Source organism: Babylonia areolata, chromosome 2 (genome assembly GCF_041734735.1).
Source record: "Babylonia areolata isolate BAREFJ2019XMU chromosome 2, ASM4173473v1, whole genome shotgun sequence".
NCBI classification, from domain to species: Eukaryota; Metazoa; Mollusca; class Gastropoda; order Neogastropoda; family Buccinidae; genus Babylonia; species Babylonia areolata.
In genome coordinates, this window is record NC_134877.1 from 27,020,733 (window position 1) to 27,040,232 (window position 19,500).

General features: G+C 44.9%; 1 protein-coding gene across 5 annotated transcripts in view; it reads left to right on the plus strand.

The window, feature by feature from the left end:
- Nucleotides 1-19,500, plus strand: part of LOC143279375 (cGMP-specific 3',5'-cyclic phosphodiesterase-like) — a 206,681-nt gene that overhangs the window by 73,563 nt on the left and 113,618 nt on the right. For all 5 annotated transcript variants that reach the window (XM_076583406.1, XM_076583407.1, XM_076583405.1 and 2 more), the window contains exon 2: nucleotides 10,727-11,623. In XM_076583406.1, the coding sequence (XP_076439521.1) occupies nucleotides 10,964-11,623 (660 nt within the window). In that variant the 5' untranslated portion in view covers nucleotides 10,727-10,963. The remainder of the gene's footprint in view (nucleotides 1-10,726; nucleotides 11,624-19,500) is intronic.

Genomic DNA, 19,500 nt, shown 5'->3' on the forward strand with positions numbered 1-19,500 from the left:
TCCCTTCTTTTTTGATTGATTGATATAGATATTTATATAGCGCCTCACCTCAGTCGGAGACCAAGTTTTAAGCGCTTTACATACACGGAGTCATTTACACAACAGGCTGCCTACCTGGATAGAGCCGACTGATGGCTGCCATTGGGCGCTCATCAATCGTTTCCTGTGTCATTCAACCAGATTTCAGGCACGCACACTTACACACTGAGACAAACGTGTAACATTTAACATTTTACGTGCATGACCGTTTTTGTTTATTTACCCCGCTATGTAGGCAGCCATTCTCCGTTTTCTGGGGTGTGCATGCTGGGTATGTTCTTGTTTCCATAACCCACCGAACGCTGACATGGATTACAGAATCTTTAACGTGCGTATTTGATCTTCAGCGTGCACACGAAGGGGGGTTCAGGCACTGGCAGGTCTGCACATACACTATGTTGACCTGGGAGATCGGAAAAATCTCCTCCACTCTTTACCCACCAGGCGCCGTCACCGAGATTCGAACCCGAGACACTCAGATTGAAAGTCCAACGCTTTTAACCACTCAGCTATTGCGCCCGTTGTTGTTTCTCGAACAGTTGTAGTGTAGCGTGTTTGGACCTGTCACACTGTGAAAAGGAGGAGTTTGTATTATACTCCATGTTTGGTGATACATATACTTACCATGTCAAACTGATGCAAACTAGGCCTATCGGTTTGCTATGCTTGGCCAAATTTCGCGCGGCTAACAGTGAAAAGACGAGCCGTCTTGCCCGGCCCGTTCTTAGCCAATCAAACGCCTCTAAGAGCTTTAAGCTATAAGTCTCCCCCCCCCCCTTCAACCCCGCCTCCCCCCCCCCCCCCCCCCCCCCCCCCCCCGCCCCCTCGTTTCCCAGTGTGATGCAACGATGGTTTTGCGTCAGAGCGCCCTGACAGCACGTGATAAGGAAGGTACAAGGAAGCAGTCCGGACCGCACTGGGCACTGGTGGTCCACAGTGTATCGAATTGATGGAGTGGGTGGGTGGTGATGATGATGATGAGTGTCTCCAGTCATCATCATCATCATCATCATCATCCCTCAGACCTGATGATGATGATGACGGATAGTCTGCTGCCCTGATCATCTGGCGTCTCTGGCTGGAGGATCTTGTCTTTCACATCATCTCCCTTGAGTACCCCCCTCCGTCCCCCCACTCCCACCCCCCGCCCCCAACTCATCCGTTTCGCCTCCTTCACCTCCCCCCCCCCCCTCCTCTCATCCACTCTCTGTTCCCCCTACCCCTACCCTACCATCCCCTCCTCCTGTGTACTAATGGCCCGTAATGATGGTAGTGTTCGGTTTGAACAGCTTCCTGCCGACACACGTTCCTGTCCTGATGGCGGCTTTTGTCCTTTCGTCACAGCGTCTCTCTAAACGGCTCTCGTCAGACGCGAGGTTTGGTGGGAGCAAAGCGTATGCACGCGCACTTACAAGACGCGCGCGCGCGCACACACACACACACACAGATATATATCTCTCTCCTATATATATATCTAAACAATTATACATATATATATATATATATATATATATATATATATATATATATGTATGTATGTATGTATGTATGTATAATTGTTTAGATTTCCTCGTTCACGAATTCATTTACACATCACAGTCTCTCCGCTTTCCTTGCACTGCTATACATGCACATTGAGATGAGATGTGGAGAGAAAGAGAGAGGGTGTGTGTGTGGGATGAGGTGGGGTGAGGGTGGGGGGGGCGATTCTGAAAAGAAAACTTGTGACGTTGCATGAATGAATGTTTGCACGTAGAAGAGAGACAGCGTGTGTGTGTGTGTTTGTGTTGTGTGTGTGTTTGTGCGCGCGTGCGCATTCACACACACACACACACACACGAAGAAGAAAAGTGTGCAAGTCATAAAGAGATCCATAACTTCGTGTGAACCTGTAACTGGTATGTCGGAGTTCATGTAGCCGCAGCGAACTTGGTCTGGGAAGGCAGATGCTGTTGTACCAACACAGCTGAACTGGCTGTTCTTATCCGGTGTGGGCAGGGGTGGGGGATGGTGGGTGGAGATGGTGTGAGGAGAAGTGGGATTGCAGGGGTGGTGGTGGGGGGCGGGGGGGGGGAGGGGCAGTGGCGATGATGGTTCGGACACGATCAATGAAGAAAGATTCCTGGTGGAGTGCCATTGATCAGGCAGGGGCGCTGATCGACCACTGACCACTGACCACTCCATCGTGTGTGTGGCCAGCCGCTGCACTAGTAACTGGGAGGACGGACACACACAGAGTGTAATGAGCGCTCTGATGACGCTGCAGGCACGCCCACACACACACACACACACACACACACACACAGACACACACAGACACACACACACAGCCCCGTCTAATAACACTTGGTCAATACACGTTTAACTGAAGATCTGTCACACACACACACACACACACACACACACACACACACACTCACTCTCTCTCTCTCTCTCTCTCACTCTCTGTCTGTCTGTCTCTCTCTCTCTCACACACACGCACACACACACACTCTCTCTATGTATCTCTCTCACTGTCTCTCTCTGTCTCTTCTCTGTCTGTCTCCGTCTCTCTCTGTCTCTCTCTCTTACTCTCTCTCTGTGTCTCTCTCTCTGTCTCTCTCTCTCTCTCTCTCTCTCTCTCTCTCTGACACGGCCATAGGACTTCAAAATCAGCTGAACATATTAAAGCAAGAAGCAGATAGATTATTTTTAAAAGTTAATCTTGAGAAAACAAATGTAGTTGTGTTTAGAAAAGGTGGTTACTTATCTAGATATGAAAAATGGCACTATGGAACTGATGAAGTGAAGGTAACTAATGCTTATAAGTATCTTGGTATGATTTTTACAACTAAGCTGAGTTTGACAAGGACAGTAGCAGAAATTTGTAGAAAGGGGAAGAAGGGGGTTATAGAAATCTTAAGGTGTTTACGTAAGTTAGGCTCGATAGATTCATATATATTTTGGAAACTTTTTGATACTCAAATAGAACCAATGATAACATACAGTGCCGAAATTTGGGGACTTTCTGATAACAAAGATTTAGAAAAAGTACATACATTAGCTATTAAACGTTTTTTAAATGTTCCATTACATGCTTCAAATACTGTATTATATGGAGAAAGTGGTAGATACCCATTATACATTAAATCATGTGTGAAATGTATAAAATATTGGTTAAAATTAATAAGGCTACCCACATCGAGATTATGTAAGCAGGCGTATGAAATGTTAGTAAATGAACATGAGAGAGGGAAGGAAAACTGGGTATATTTTGTAAAGAAGACATTATCTGTAAATGGATTTGGGATTGTGTGGATGTGTCAGGGAGTTGGATGTGTAGAAGGATTTGTTTCAGAATTCAAAGATAGGCTAATTGCTTCATATAAACAGAATTGGCACTGTAAAATGGAAAGCACTGAGAAATATAGATGGTTTTATAGTTTTAAAAGTATATTTCAAACAGAAAAATATATCACAGTTGTGACAAACAAGTGGCACCGAACAAGTCTCGCCAGATTTAGAACGAGAACGATTGGTTTGAATGCTTATGAAAAGTGGTTTCAGACTGAGCCCTCGTTACTCTCCCCTTGTCCGATGTGCGGTCATTCAAGGGAGGATGAGTTACATTTTTTGTTTAGTTGTAAAGCTTATGACGATATTCGAGAAAAATGTGTTGTATTTAAAACAAATTCAGCAAAGTATGAAGATATTTTTGGAGTGCTTAATTTAAATCAGGAAACTTCACTACAGTCACTTGCAAAATATATTGCAGAAGCGAATAACATGCGACGAAAAAAACTCAACAATAATAAAATAGTATCAGGTGTTGCTCATTGTGAAAAGTGAAATCTGTGTTGTCACTCTCATATGGAAAATATTTATGTTATACATTTATATATGTTTTTGTTTTTATTTCTCACTACATGCCATTACTTTGAATGGATGGTCGAACTGCACTTTGTTGCACAGATTGATTGATTTCCTTTTGGTTTTGGTTTTCATCAATATTATTACTATTGATGCATGTTGTTATTTGTATTATGAACCCCCATGTCATTAGGGCTGTAAAGCTGTTGACATTAAAGTGTTCAGTGTTCAGTGTTCTCTCTCTCTCTCTCACCCTTCTCCCCAGTCTTATTAATCGTACTGTCCCGGTTTATATGGTCACAGAGAGAACCTCCTTCGTGGGTGAAAATAATGAAACATGCTCAAAATATCAGACACGCACGTTAAAGACCACATCATCCATGCCAGCGATCGGTGGGTTATGAAAACAAGAGCATCAATACCCAGCATGCACACCTCTGAAAACGGATTGTGGTTGCATACATGGCGGGGTAAAAAGAGTCATACACGTCGAGTCCATTCACACACAGGAGCGAATGTGAGAGCTTCAACTGCAGAAGAAACAGCAAAAAGAGAGAGAGAGAAAGAGAGAGAGACAGACACAGAGAGAGAGAGAGACGGACAGAGAGAGACGGACAGACAGACAGAGAGAGAGAGAGACAGTTACGGACAGAGACAGACAGACAGAGAGAGACAGACAGACAGACAGAAAGAGAGAGAGACAGAGACAGACACACAGAGAGAGAGAGTCTATTAATCACGACGATTACCAAATACAGAAAAGAAAAAAAAAAGTAAAATGCTTGCCCGATTAATAGATCATACGGCTAAAATGACTTCAAGTGAGATAAGCAGATGAAGCGAGCAGCGATAAACATTGACTCTTTGGAGACATTCAGAAAAAGGCATTTATCATGATGGGGGGAGGGGGGGGGGGGGGGCAGACCTTCTCCGTGAATGTCTAACCAGAAAGAAATAGGCCCACCAGCAGGGGGAAGAAAACGAGCCAGTGTGAAGTCGCGTGTTCTTGCAGCTCCCACGTTCCCGTCGGACTAGATCTGAAACATTCCTGGCAGGATCAGTTCAAGTAACTTACTGTGGTCCAGCGGATTACAAATGGAAATGTAAAGTATCAATGTTTGACCTTCTCCTCAGTCGACCTTTATTGTCTGTATTTCGCCGTTTTCGTAATTTTCATTCTTTTTAGTTATGCTTATTTTGGTTTATTTGGATTAGTACTTGTGAACTCATCCTTCTGTTGGAAAATATGCAACAGTCTGCTTTCTTCGTTGTGTTTACATTTTGATGATTATTTTTTAGTACTCAAAGCGGTGTAGCCCGGTTGGCGGCAAGATCTAGGCCTATCTTCGTGTCTTCAACGGCGGCAAGATCTGTCTCTGCCACAGTCACATCTGCGTGGATCTGTTAAGAAACTGCAATTGTCTACCTGTCCGAAAGGCTTGTTTAGGAATCTGGCTGTAATGGTTTAAAGGATGATTTTGTAGAGCATGTTCTGCATGGACTGAATTATAGATCTACCGGTAGCGAAATGGTAAAAAGATGACGCCAAAGGAGAGAAAGAAAATGAATGACACAATCACCATTCGTGTTGCTGATATATTGCTGCCACAACTGTGCGAGCAAAGTCAGTCTTTTAAACTTGAAAAAACAAAACAAGAAAAACACCACTTTATCTGTTCTTGCAGAAGCCTTTGCTGAAGAAAGCAGCAAAACCCTTTAACAAGTACAAAAATCAAATCTACTGCTACGCTATCAGATTGACCAAGTCGAGCAGTATCAAAGAATTTAGAGACACCGTCAAGATTACAGGCATGGCTGAACCCAGAAAAAGTGATGCTGAAGATCTCGAGAAGAAAGTTTGAAACGCGAGAAAGTGGGCTCACAGAAGATGAACTTTCTGTAATGCGTGTAACTGGAGAGGAACCATTGAGGGGAAGAAAACCACGTCCACGTCTGGCCAAGTTCACTTCAAGAAGAGCTTTGATGAAAAACAGATTTGCTCTGATGGGCAAACCAGCTTTTAGATATGTATATATCCACAAAGACCTCACTACTATGCGAGCAAAACTGCTGGATGCTTGCGTACACACGGAAGACGTTGTGGAAAGGGTGACCACCAGTTAAACGGAAGGATTCATGCTACATCTTCCAGGTTTACCGAACCGACGCCAACACAGTTGTGACAGGACACCAGACGACTTTCTCAAAACGGGAGGAATGGAACTTGATGCATGTAGTAGAAGCGTGTTCTATACAAGTTTCAAAACTGACTTTAGAGCTGAGAAATGCATGTCTTGTATACCAGACGTTTATGTTTATGCACTTATCAAATCTGGTTGTAGAAATCATAAGCGACTAATTGAAATTGGACGTTATTATGACATACCAAGAGATGAAAGATTATGCTAAAAAATGTAACTTGTCTGTGCTGGGAGATGTGTATCATCTTATCATGGAATGTCCTCATTATGAAACGACATGAACTGATACCCCAATGCTTTCATCATCCCAGGTCTCTCTCTCTCTCACACACACACACACACACACACACACACACACACACACACACACCACACTCACGAACTGATACGCCAACGCTTTCTTCATCCCAGGTTACACACACACACACACTCTCTCTCTCTCTCTCTCTCTCTGTCTCTCTCTCTGTCTCTCTCTCACCAACGCTTTCTTCATCTCAGGTCACACACACACACACACACACACACACACACACACACACACACACGAACTGATACACCAACGCTTTCTTCATCCCAGGTCACACACACACACACACACACACACCTGTGGAAGCAGAGGGGCTATCACAAGATTCTGTCATTCAAATCAAGCCGGACCATATAAATATACCTCTGCACAATAATTGTTCTCTCTCAACCACTCATCACATCAACTAAACAGTGGCAGCCCACAAAACTGACCCACAGCACCTCCCAATCCCCCCATTTGACCCCCACCCCTCCCACCACCACCCTGTTCCCTTCAGGCCCGGTGAGTCAGCAGCAGTCATTTACTGGCTCAGCTGTCCCCCGCTTCCCCTGTGTCCGAGCTTACGTACTATCAAGGTACACGCTTTTTTTTTTTTTTTTTTTTTTTTTTGGTTTTTGCCTTTTTTTTCTACTCACCCCCCCCCCCATCCCTCCACCCCCACCCCCGTTCCCCTATCCCCCTTTTTTGTGATGGCGAGAAATCGATAGGGATTGACGGAAATAGACGTTAACTGGTAACGAACGTGGCGGATGGTCAGTGGTGGGCTCTCTGGAACCGTGATCAGAGCTGCCCGCCCGTCCCCAGTTGGCATCAAAACATGGACAGTCTTCTCTTTGTCTCTCTCTCTGTCTGTCTGTCTCTATCTCTCTGTCTGTGTGTCTGTCTGTCTCTCTCTGTGTCTCTGTATTTCTGTCTGTCTCTTTCTCTCTCTCTTTCTCTGTCTGTCTCTCTCTGTCTTTCTGTGTCTGTCTCTGTCTCTGTCTCTCTGTCTGTCTTTCTGTCTCTGTCTCTGTGTCTGTCTCTGTATCTCCCTCTGTCTCTTTCTCTTTCTGTCTCTTTCTCTCCCTGTCTCTCTCTCCCGTCTCTTCTCTCTGTTTCTTCCTCTCTCTTTTTGTGTCTGTCTCTTTCTCTCTCACTGTCTCTGTCTCTCTCTGTCTCTGTCTCTCTGTCTCTCTCTCTCTCTCCGTGGCAACGTGAGATGACACGGCTGCATGTGGGCCGAAGCGGCGCGAGGTTTTCCGGGCTGCCAGTCTGTTGTGCTAGCCATCAACGTTGTGTCTGTGTAGGCCTTTTTTGTGTGTCCTTCAGGTTGATGACGTTCCTTCCGGAGTTTTTGGGGATTTAGGGTTGTTTTTTTGTTGTTGTTGTTGTTTAGGGGTTGGCGGAGCGGGGGAGAGGGTGTGGGGGAAGGGGGGGGGGGTATTTTTGGTTTGCATTCGTGTATCCTCATCACTACTGATTTGTTCGAAAATGTGGTTTCACTGGTATTAGCTTTCTTTCTAGTAGTAGTAGTAGTATTGTTGTTGTTGTTCTTTTTCTTCTTCTTCTTCTTCGTCTTCGTCTTCTTCGCGTATCCTCACAACCAATGATTTGTTCAGAAATGTGGTTTCACTGCGATTAGCTTTCTTCTTCTTCTTCTTCTTCTTCTTCTTCTTCTTCTTCGTCTTCGTCTTCGTCTTCTTCTTCGCGTATCCTCATCACCAGTGATTTGTTCGGAAATGTGGTTTCTTCATCATCATCATCATCATCATCATCTTCTTCTTCTTCTTCTTCTTCTCCAGGACCCGCGCTTGTACATGTTGCTTGTTGCTTGTTGAAAGTCTGTAGAAATGCTGTTATTATTGGCATTAAGGGTCGTCTCAGACTTGAAGTTGTTACCATGTTTGGGTGTACTTTTCGTTTTTGTGGTTTTAGCGGGCTTCAGATGAGTTCTTTGCTCTCTCTCTCTCTCTCTCTCTCTCTCTCTCTCTCTCTGTGCGCGCACGCGAGGGAGAGATAAAGATAGTGTGTGTGTGTGTGTGTGTGTGTTAGTGCGCCCGCGCGCACATGCGGGCAAGCGTGTTTGTGATTGCAGGGATGTGTGAGTTGAGTATCTTCTAGCATGAGAAGCCAACATGTACGTTGCGCAGTTGATTCTTTGCTGTTTCTCACGTTCAGGAATCTTCGGAGTATAGATAAAATGACGTTTTGGATAAAACCACACAACAGTCAAATAACGACTTTTTTTTTCTCTCCGACTGTCTTTCTCTCTCTTTTGTCTGCTAGGTGTATCATCACTTGTGGATCACAAAAAAGTTCTCTTAGATTTATGTGAATACCCGTTGCTATGGAAACAAATCAAAATGGCCGCCAAACAATGTGTCAAAGAAATCGGGTTTGTGGAGCATGCAGACACTTTTTGTTATATGGACTTGATACACAATGACATTATCTTCATTTTCACGTGAGATTGTGTTGATTATTCAATTGTACTTTTTATGAATTTTTGAAATTTTGGGTATTGCGAAATCCTCAGAATGGGTAAAAAGATTGGAACTGCTATGAATTAAAACCCAGAGAATATTTTCATACATACTCGTGATAAAACTTCAATAACATGTCTTAAAGCAATCATGCAAAGTTTCATGGTTGTAGGTTTACTTATCATTGAGCAAGTCCAAGGTATGGTGTCAAGGCCAGAAACTTGACGACTTGCGTCGAAAATGAACAAAAAATTATTCATAAACACTTTCGTGATTCAGCAAGTAATCTTTAGTGGCAATTTTTTCATTGTTAAAGACATCTTTACAGTGGAAAAACTTATGCATATTATAGAAATGTTCAAGAATCAAAATCCATCAAAAACCCAAATCATTTTGGTCTCTTTTGCACTGCCGTGTCCCCCCTTAACGTGCGATGAAAGGAACACGCTTACTTTTTTTTCTGACTGATACGGACACTTAAACACGCCTTTGCTGTCGATGGATCAGAAGGGACATGGATTGAAAGGATTGCCTTCATCGCATCCCTGTCCATTTTGTCTTAATTCTTCTCTCAGTGAATAAAGCCAGGACAGATGCCAGAACTGAGGAGAATGCGAATGTTTGTTGTCGGTAATGAATTATACTTTTTTTTCTTTTTCAAGATGTATCTTTTGTTAGGTGATCAGAGGTCCAGGCCCTGTTTCAACGTGATGATGTGTCCTTTGGAAAGGCACATCGTTTTTCCAGACTCCTCCCAAGGTGCTTCGCTTGGGCAGCCTGAGTTGGGCTGGGGAAGGTGGAAACGATGGACTGAGAGGATTGGACCCGTCTTCCTGTTCTGAGCCCTAGGAACAGTGACTTTGAATTATTCACTGCCGATGATATTGTCTCACTGCCCATGATTATTGTCTAACCGGTTGTTAGCGATGGGCACGTGTGAGCTTGGGAAAGACATGAGACAGCGTGTTAAAAGTCTCTGTGTTTATGTGTGAGAACATTTATGTGATAACGAGCGCTCACGTGCTGTACACCCCACCCCCCACCCCCGTCCCCCCGTGGAGATGCTGGGGATCTTTCAGTATAAATAGCATCCCCACCTTCTGGAAATTATGTGCTAGAAATTTCCTCTTTTCTATCGCTGTCTTTGTTTCTGCCTTTTTTTTTTCTTTCTTCACTGTTGTCTCCGTTTTCTGCCTTCCCAGTCCATTCCCCTTTCTGTTTTTCAAGCAAGCCTTGACACTTTGTTCTCTTTTTTCGGCAGTTCTATGATGTACTATTTGTGCTGTTTTGCTCTGGCGATTAAGTAGTGAGTTGTAAACACTGGGATGGGTAATAGCTGCTCATTTTGCAGCGTTATTTGCCTATATGGCCTTGTTTATGTATTTTTTTGTTTGGCTTTGAAGAATTGTTGTTGTTTTTTTCTTCCTTTTTTTTTTGCGATCTTTTGTAATCTGGGGATGATAAATTAAGCGGAATGGCTGGCGTCCTCAGCATGGCCTGGTCTTTTTTGCCATTAGGAGCTAAATGGCTGGGATACTGTGTCATGAACTGTGTTTTGTGGGTTTGTCTTTGTGCTTTTTTTTGTGTGTGGATGTGACAGATTAGTGTTGACGCTGTCGAGCATTTTTATGGTTTGACAGTCCTGATATGGCCCTGTGCGGTCGGCCGGACTATAAGCAACAATAAACCAAACCAAACGTGCTGTACAAGCATACAGTCGGGAGGGGCGAGGGTTGTATAGGGGGTGTGGGGGGTGGGGGTGGGGGGGGTTGCATTATATTCTTGGACGTATATCCAGAGGTGTGTGTTCATTATTTAAAGTGACCCATCTCACCAGAAGCTAACAGCAACACACTTTTTTTCAGGCACCATACTGAGCACCACGAAATCCACACTCGCTGTTGCCCGGTGAATCAAATCCTGTCCACCTTGTCATCCCGTGTTGTCCACTTCCACGACCCTTTCAAGATCTGATAGCCATGGAGATACTACACTGTATAAAAGACAATGTGTAAATCAGATCCATTGCTGCTCGTGTCTCGGTCCTGATACGTACCTTCCAGTCAGTATATAAGAAAAAATAAAAAAATAAAAACAGGGCCATGAGTCGCCAGAACTCCGCGCCTCTGACGGAGGATCAGGTGGACAGCTACCTGAAGAAGAACCAGACGTTCCTGCTGCGGTGGCTGTCGGAGAACGCCACCAAGGAGATCGTGGAGACCTTCGCCAAAAAGCTCAAGGACAAGAACTGGGACGACGCCACGCCGCCCGTGGCCCACCGGGGCAACAAGCGGGCAGGGGGAGGGGGAGGGGGGTCCACGCTGGGCGCCTCCCTGGCCTTCCCCCAGACGGCCCGTAACTCCATCACCTCGCAGATCTTCCGCCGCTACCTGGACGGCGACAGGAGCCGCAAGGTGGCCATCAAGAAGGACCGCAAGTCCATGCAGCGGCTGTCGGAGGAGGAGCTGTTCATGGAGCTGATCCGGGACATCGCCAGCGAGCTGGACGTCAACCTGCTGTGCCACAAGATCCTGCAGAACGTCTCCATTCTCACCAACAGCGACCGCGGCTCGCTCTTCCTCGTGCGCGGCTCGCGCGACAACAAGCACCTGGTGTCCAAGCTGTTCGACGTGACGGACACGTCCACGCTGGAGGACTCCATCCACACGGAGAGCAACGAGATCAAGGTGCCCTTCGGCAAGGGCATCGTGGGGATCGTGGCCCAGAGCGGCAAGCCCATCAACATCAAGGACGCATACAGGGTGAGTGGTGTGAGGGTGTGGTGTGGTGACTGGCGTTTCCTGTGTCTCTTGGTTGTGTGTGTGTGTAGTGTGTGGGTGTGTGTGTGGTGTGTGTGTGTGTGTGTGTTCGTGTGTGTGTGTGTGTGTGTGTGTGTGTGTGTGTGTGGTGTGTTTGTGTGTGTGTAGTGTGTTTGTGTGTGTGTGTGTTTTCGTGTGTGTGTGTGTGTGTGTGTGTTCGTTCGTTAGTTCGTTCTTTTGTTTAACGTCTACCTCGCACATGTGATTTTAGACGAAAATTCTCCCCTTTCCCCACCCGAAAAACATGCCTCATGTCATTACTGCGTTTCCTGTTCCTCTCTCCTGAATTAGCATCACCAAAAAGTATGAATAAGATAAAATAACAAACTACTCAGCCAGTGAAATTACAACAGAGAACCAACGGGGCTTCTCATTAAACCCTGAGCTATTCCAGACATAAGTTGGTTGTCAAATAAAACGTTTCCAAGACTATTTCAAACATAAGTTGTTTGTCATATAAACGTTTCCAACGGAAGGAGATGGAACCGTCGAGTTTGTAAATGAATGAGGAATAAATGTTTTCAACTGTTCACATTCAAAGATGATATGCACGGGGGTGGTTGCATTACCACAAATGCAAGTCACTCTGGAAGTAAATTTTGTTTTCATAGCATCCAATCGTAGTCTGTATATTAGACCGGTTAACCTTCTGCTACCGTATTGCTCTTTTGTTTTGGAAGAAAGCATTCGATCGATTCTGCGCGAGCTGTAGCCTGCATTTTCTCTAACAGGGTTAGGCCCCAGTTTCAGTTTATTGACATCTTCCCAGCAGGTTTTCTCCAGGAGAGAATAGCCTTCTTGTCATCAACACTGAATGCGAATTTCTATAGCATTGTCATAATTATTCATTGGCCCTTTTTTTTTAACGATCCACCCGCTCATTTCCAACAAAAAGCACTCTTTGTATAACGAAAGGTCAAAAATGAACTACATCATGAATGTCTGATACGAGTTCTCCTTTTGTTTCCGAATGATTTTAATGTTTGTGATACAGATTTAGAATCTCTCTCTCTCTCTCTCTCTCTCTCTCTCTCTCTCTCTCTCTCTCTCTCTCTCTCTCTCTGTGTGTGTTCGTTGACTTCTCAGCTCAACATTATTATATGAAGAATACCAGACGGGGAAAGTGTGTGTGTGTGTGTGTGTGTGTGTGTGTGTGTTCGTTGGGCTCTCAGCTCAAAATTATTATACGAAGAATACCAGACGGGGAAAATGTGTGTGTGTGTGTGTGTGTGTGTGTGTGTGTTTGCGTGTGTGTGTGTGTGTGTGTTCGTTGGCTTCTCAGCTCAACAGCTCGACGGGGAAAAATGTGTGTGTGTGTGTGTGTGTGCGTGCTTGTGTAACGGCTAACATTACGTAAATCATCATAAATATGTCAGTGTCATTCGTATGCCATGAGAACGCATTCCGAGGTCAATAAATGAATCCCAATCTCATTCCAGTCTCTGAACGAAATGACTGAATATCACTTACCTTACCTTAATACCTTACAGGGGGGAAAATTGGTTTAGGAATTTGGGGAGACAGACAAGCAGAATCGGGGACACCCATAGCACCATACAATATCTGTTGTTCGAAATCAATACTTTATTTCTGTCAGAAAAAAAACCCCACAGTAACAAAATCTTCTTTATAAATGTGAAAGAGAAGTCTCAAAAGCTCTAGAGATAATTGTTATTTATTTATCGATTTTATATTTAGAGCATGCTGACAAACTCCTCTTTTTGGGGAAACTACAGTGCCTGCCTGTCTCTTACAGGATACATTTCAGTACACACATGCACTCTCTCACAGCAGGCATGGAGATGCTGATGATATGGATACTTATATAGCGTCCATCCTCGATCGAACACCAAGCTGTCAGCGCTTTACAAACCCGGAATTATTAATTTTGCACACAGGCTGCCTACCAGGGTAGAGCCGACTGACAGCTGCCATCGGGCGCTCATCATTCGTTTCCTGTGTCATTCAATCAGGTTTCAGTCACGTACACGTAATACTTACGCAGACATTAACATTTTACGTGTGTGACCTTCTTTTCTTTTTTCTTTTTTTTTTTTTTTTTACCCCGCCATGTAGGCAGCCTTACTCTGTTTTCGGGGTGTGCGCATGCTGGGTATGTTCTTGGTTCCACAACCCACCGAACGCTGACATGGTTTAGAGGATCTTTAACGTGAGTATTTGATCTTCTACTTGCGTGTACACAATAAGGGGGTTCAGGCACAAGCAGGTCTGCACATATGTTGACCAGGGAGATCGGAAAAAATCTCCGCCCTTTACCCACAAGGCACCGTCACCGAGGTTCGAACCTGGGACCCTCAGATTGAAAGTCCAAAGCTTTAACCACTCGGTTATTGCGCCCGTCAAAGGTGAGAGAGAGTGGGTGAGCGGTCTGACGTGGGAGTGGGGGTTGGGGGTTAGTGATAGGAGAGAAGAGGGAGAAGAAAAAAAAGGATAAAAGAAAAGGAAGACGATGGTGGAGAGGCGGGGTGTTGGGTGGAGGAGTCTTCATTCAGGCAAGGAGATTCTAGGAGAAAAGTCAATAACAGACCTCATAAAACCCTGAGTACCATGTTTACCATGTACACACTTTCTTTCAAACCGTAATTGCTACCTTGTCCTGACATACCTCATAAAATCCTCGTAATTGCTACCTTGTCCAAACATACCTCATAAATTCCCGAGTGCCTTGTTTATAATGTGCACACTTTCTTAAAAACCGTGATTGCTACCATGTGTGTCTCTGACGACGTTTTCAGACTGGAATTTCCCCATGCGCACGTGTGTCATTGTCGGCGATCTGCTGCACAAAGAAACCTGCGTGCCAAACATCTGCTGATACAAAACCACAACTGATCAATATAATATGTATCCATGGATCCCGTGAAACAATTATCTGTCTGTCCAGGGCAAGAATTTTTTGTTGTTGTTGTCCTGATGACAAGTAGATGAAAAAAAATCTCCTTTCCCTAAATTTTTACTTTATCATTATCAGTAAAGACACTGTTTGTAAAAACACCTGCCGGTAGTGAAATGACTAGTCAGCAGACAGCATTCATCATGTATTGATTGTTACAAGGGAAAAGGGTGTAACTGTATGATACTGAAGGTTCACTTTTCAGAACCGGAAAACCCGGGCTAGAAACATGGGCATGATGCTGACAGCTCTAAACTAGGCCCAGAAGAGAAAATTATTCCAGGCCACAGTTAATTAGAATGCACCATTGATGGCACAGAATGCACCAACAATGGCACAGAATGCACCAACAGTGGCATAGAATGCACCAGTGATGGCATAGAATGCACCAGGCGATTGCATAGAAAGCACCAGCTATGGCATAGAATGCACCAACAGTGGCATTCTATGCACCAACAGTGGCATAGAATGCACCAGTGATCGCATAGAATGCACCAGCGATGACATAGAATGCACCAGTGATGGCATAGAATGCACCGGGCGATGGCATAGAATGCACCAACGATGGCATAGAATGCACTAGTGATGGCATAGTATGCATCAACGATGGCATAGAATGCACCAATGATGACATAGAATGCACCAACAATGGCATAGAATGCACCAGTGATGACATAGAAAATCACCAATGATGACATAGAATGCACCAGCGATGGCATAGAAAGCACCCACAATGACATAGAATGCACCAACGATGGCATAAAATGCACCAACAATGGCATAGAATGCACCAGCGATGGCATAGAATGCACCAATGATGGCACAGAATGCGCCAGCGATGGCATAGAATGCACCAGTGATAGCATAGAATGCACCAGTGAAGGCACAGAATGCACCAGCGATGGCATAGAAAGCACCAGTGAGCATAGTAAGCACCAGTGATGGCATAGAAAGCACCAACAATGGCATAGAATGCACCAGTGATGGCATTGAATGCACCAACGATGGCATAGAAAGCACCAATGATGACATAGAATGCACCAATGATGACTTAGAATGCATCAACAATGGCATAGAATGCATCAACAATGACATAGAATGCACCAAGGATGGCATAGAATGCATCAACAGTGACATAGAATGCACCAAGGATGACATACAAAGCACCAGTGATGGTATACAATGCACCATTGATGGCATAGAAAGCACTAACAATGGCATAGAATGCGTCAACAATGGCATAGAATGCATCAACAATGGCATAGAATGCACCAGTGATGGCATAGAAAGCACCAACAATGACATAGAATGCACCAGTGATGGCATAGAAAGCACCAGTGATGGTATAGAATGCACCAGTGATGGTATAGAATGCACCAGTGTTGGCATGGAATGCACCAGTTTCAGTTTCAGTTGCTCAAGGAGACGTCACTGCGCTCGGACAAATCCATATACGCTACACCACATCTGCCAAGCAGATGCCTGACTAGCAGCGTAACCCAACGCGCTTAGTCAGGGAATGCACCAGTGATGGCATAGAAAGCACCAGACGATGGCATAGAATGCACCAGTGATGGCATAGAATGCACCAAGGATGACATAGAATGCGCCAGGCGATGGCATACAATGCACAAGAGAGGCTCACTTGAAGAGGGAGATAAATATAACGGGAGAAGATGTATCCCTTCCGCGCAGACACGTGTTATTTATAAAAACACACCGTCTCTCAGGAAGTCTGTATGTACTCTGTTGGGGGGTTGGTTCCTTCTGAGAAAAACCGAGATATAGGGGAGGGGAGAGAGCAACCAGTGTGCACTGAAGCCGACTGCTCAGTCACCCTTTTACTGGTCGTCGAGTGGAGAGAGCGTTTCCACTTGCCGACTAGACTGGCCAGTTGTCCCGGGCAGTCAGACGGTTGGGTGTATCGAACCCTGTTGCCTGTCTCTGTTTCTGTTTCTTGGTTTCTGGTTTTTCTGTCTGTCTGCTACTGTCTTTGTTCTTCCCGCTTCTCTCTCTTCTGTCTGTCTCTGTCTCTGTCTTTCTCCCTCCTCTCTCTCTCTCTCTCTCTCTCTCTCTCTCTCTCTCCCCTCCTTGTCTCATTCTCTCTATCTTCCTCCCTCTTGCTCCTCTCTCTCTCTCCACACACACACGCACACACACACACACACACACTTGTGTGCGCGGATTAGCGCTAATCAGATCTCGGTTTTTAACAGCGACTGCATGTACGTGTTCTGCGTAGTTCACTGATATGATATGTTATTGTCGTTGTTGTTATTTTTATTTAATTTAGTTTGTTTTTATTTTATTTATATTATTATTTATTTTTATTACTAAAAAATATTTATTTATTTATTTACTTATTTTATTTATTTTTTTGGGTTTTTTTTTTGGGGGGGGGGCGGGGGCGAGGGGGGTTGTTTTTTTTTTTTTTCTCAAGGCCTGACTAAGCGCGTTGGGTTACGCTGCTGGTCAGGTATCTGCTTGGCAGATGTGGTGTAGCGTATATGGATTTGACCGAACGCAGTGACTCCTCCTTGAGATACTGATACTGATACTGATTTTTCTAAAGCAGATGTAGTGTGGTGTGTATGCATCAGTCTGAACGATTTGACACCTCCTTGAAACTGATATTGACCTTACATCTCTTCGTCTTGTTGTTGTTCATCGATTTTACGTCTGTTCACTCAGAGTGATATCAGGTGTTACGTCCTGCTGAAATAGAACCATGAGTGACTAGTCTTTTTTCGCTGGCTGTTTTCTGTGTGGTCCTAAACTGACTGGTCTTTTTTGCTGGCTGTTTTCTGTGTGGTCCTAACAGTGACTAGTCTTTTTAAGCTGGCTGTTTTCTGTGTGGTCCTAAACTGACTAGTCTTTTTTGCTGGCTGTTTTCTGTGTGGTCCTAACAGTGACTAGTCTTTTTAAGCTGGCTGTTTTCTGTGTGGTCCTAAACTGTGACTGGTCTTTTGCTGGTTGTTTCCTGTGTGGTCCTAACAATAACTAGTCTTTCACTGGCTGTTTTCTGTGTGGTCCTAAACTGTGACTGGTCTTTTGCTGGTTGTTTCCTGTGTGGTCCTAACAATAACTAGTCTTTCACTGGCTGTTATCTGTGTGGTCCTAAACTATGACTGGTCTTTCGCTGGCTGTTTTCTGTGTGGTCATAACAGTGACTAGTCTTTCGCTGGCTGTTTTCTGTGTGGTCCTAAACTGTGACTGGTCTTTCGCTGGCTGTTTTCTGTGTGGTCATAACAGTGACTGGTCTTTTGCTGGCTGTTTTCTGTGTGGTCCTAACAGTGACTGGTCTTTCACTGGCTGTTTTCTGTGTGATCCTAACAGTGACTGGTCTTTCGCTGGCTGTTTTCTGTGTGGTCCTAAACTGTGACTGGTCTTTCACTGGCTGTTTTCTGTGTGGTCCTAACAGTGACTGGTCTTCCGCTGGCTGTTTTCTGTGTGGTCCTAAGCTGTGACTGGTCTTTCGCTGGCTGTTTTCTGTGTGGTCCTAACAGTGACTGGTCTTTCACTGGCTGTTTTCTGTGTGGTCATAACAGTGAATGGCATTTCGCTGGCTGTTTTCTGTGTGGTCCTAAGCTGTGACTGGTCTTTCGCTGGCTGTTTTCTGTGTGGTCCTAACAGTGACTGGTCTTTCACTGGCTGTTTTCTTTGTGGTCATAACAGTGAATGGCATTTCGCTGGCTGTTTTCTGTGTGGTCCTAAGCTGTGACTGGTCTTTCGCTGGCTGTTTTCTGTGTGGTCCTAACAGTGACTGGTCTTTCACTGGCTGTTTTCTGTGTGGTCCTAAACAGTGACTGGTCTTTTGCTGGCTGTTTTCTGTGTGGTCCTAAACTGTGACTAGTCTTTCACTGGCTGTTTTCTGTGTGGTCCTAACAATGACTAGTCTTTCGCTGGCTGTTTTCTGTGTGGTCCTAACAATGACTAGTCTTTCACTGGCTGTTTTCTGTGTGGTCCTAAACAGTGACTGGTCTTTCACTGGCTGTTTTCTGTGTGGTCCTAAACTGTGACTGGTCTTTTGCTGGCTGTTTTCTGTGTGGTCCTAAACAGTGACTAGTCTTTCGCTGGCTGTTTTCTGTGTGGTCCTAAACTGTGACTAGTCTTTCACTGGCTGTTTTCTGTGTGGTCCTAAACTGTGACTAGTCTTTCACTGGCTGTTTTCTGTGTGGTCCTAAACTGTGACTGGTCTTTCACTGGCTGTTTTCTGTGTGGTCCTAAACTGTGACTAGTCTTTCACTGGCTGTTTTCTGTGTGGTCCTAAACTGTGACTAGTCTTTCACTGGCTGTTTCTGTGTGGTCCTAAACTGTGACTGGTCTTCCGCTGGCTATTTTCTATGTGGTCCTAAACTGTGACTGGTCTTTCACTGGCTGTTTTCTGTGTGGTCCTAAACTGTGACTGGTCTTTCGTTGGCTGTTTTCTGTGTGGTCCTATCAGTGACTGGTCTTTCGCTGGCTGTTTTCTGTGTGGTCCTAACAATGACTAGTCTTTCGCTGGCTGTTTTCTGTGTGGCCCTGGCCATGCAGTCTGTTGGGTCCAGGCCCAGACTGAAGACTGACAGGTGGACAAACTGGTTTTTCGCTTTGTTCTTCCCCACAGTGGCCGCGGGCTGCTGATTGCCCAGTGAAGATTGATGAATCGGGTGACAGGAGAGCCGAACGCAGTCACTCGTGTGGTTGCTAATGTTTGCTCTCTGTTGGGTCTGGTCCCACGTAGCTGGTGAGATGGCATGTTTATACTCCGTTTTGTACACACACACACACACACACACATATATATATATATATATATATATAGAGAGAGAGAGAGAGAGAGAGAGAGAGAGAGAGTTATCACTGGAAGAGACATAGTGTAGGGCTTCGTCGAAGAGTAAGCCGATGCCCAATGAACGGGCCTAGA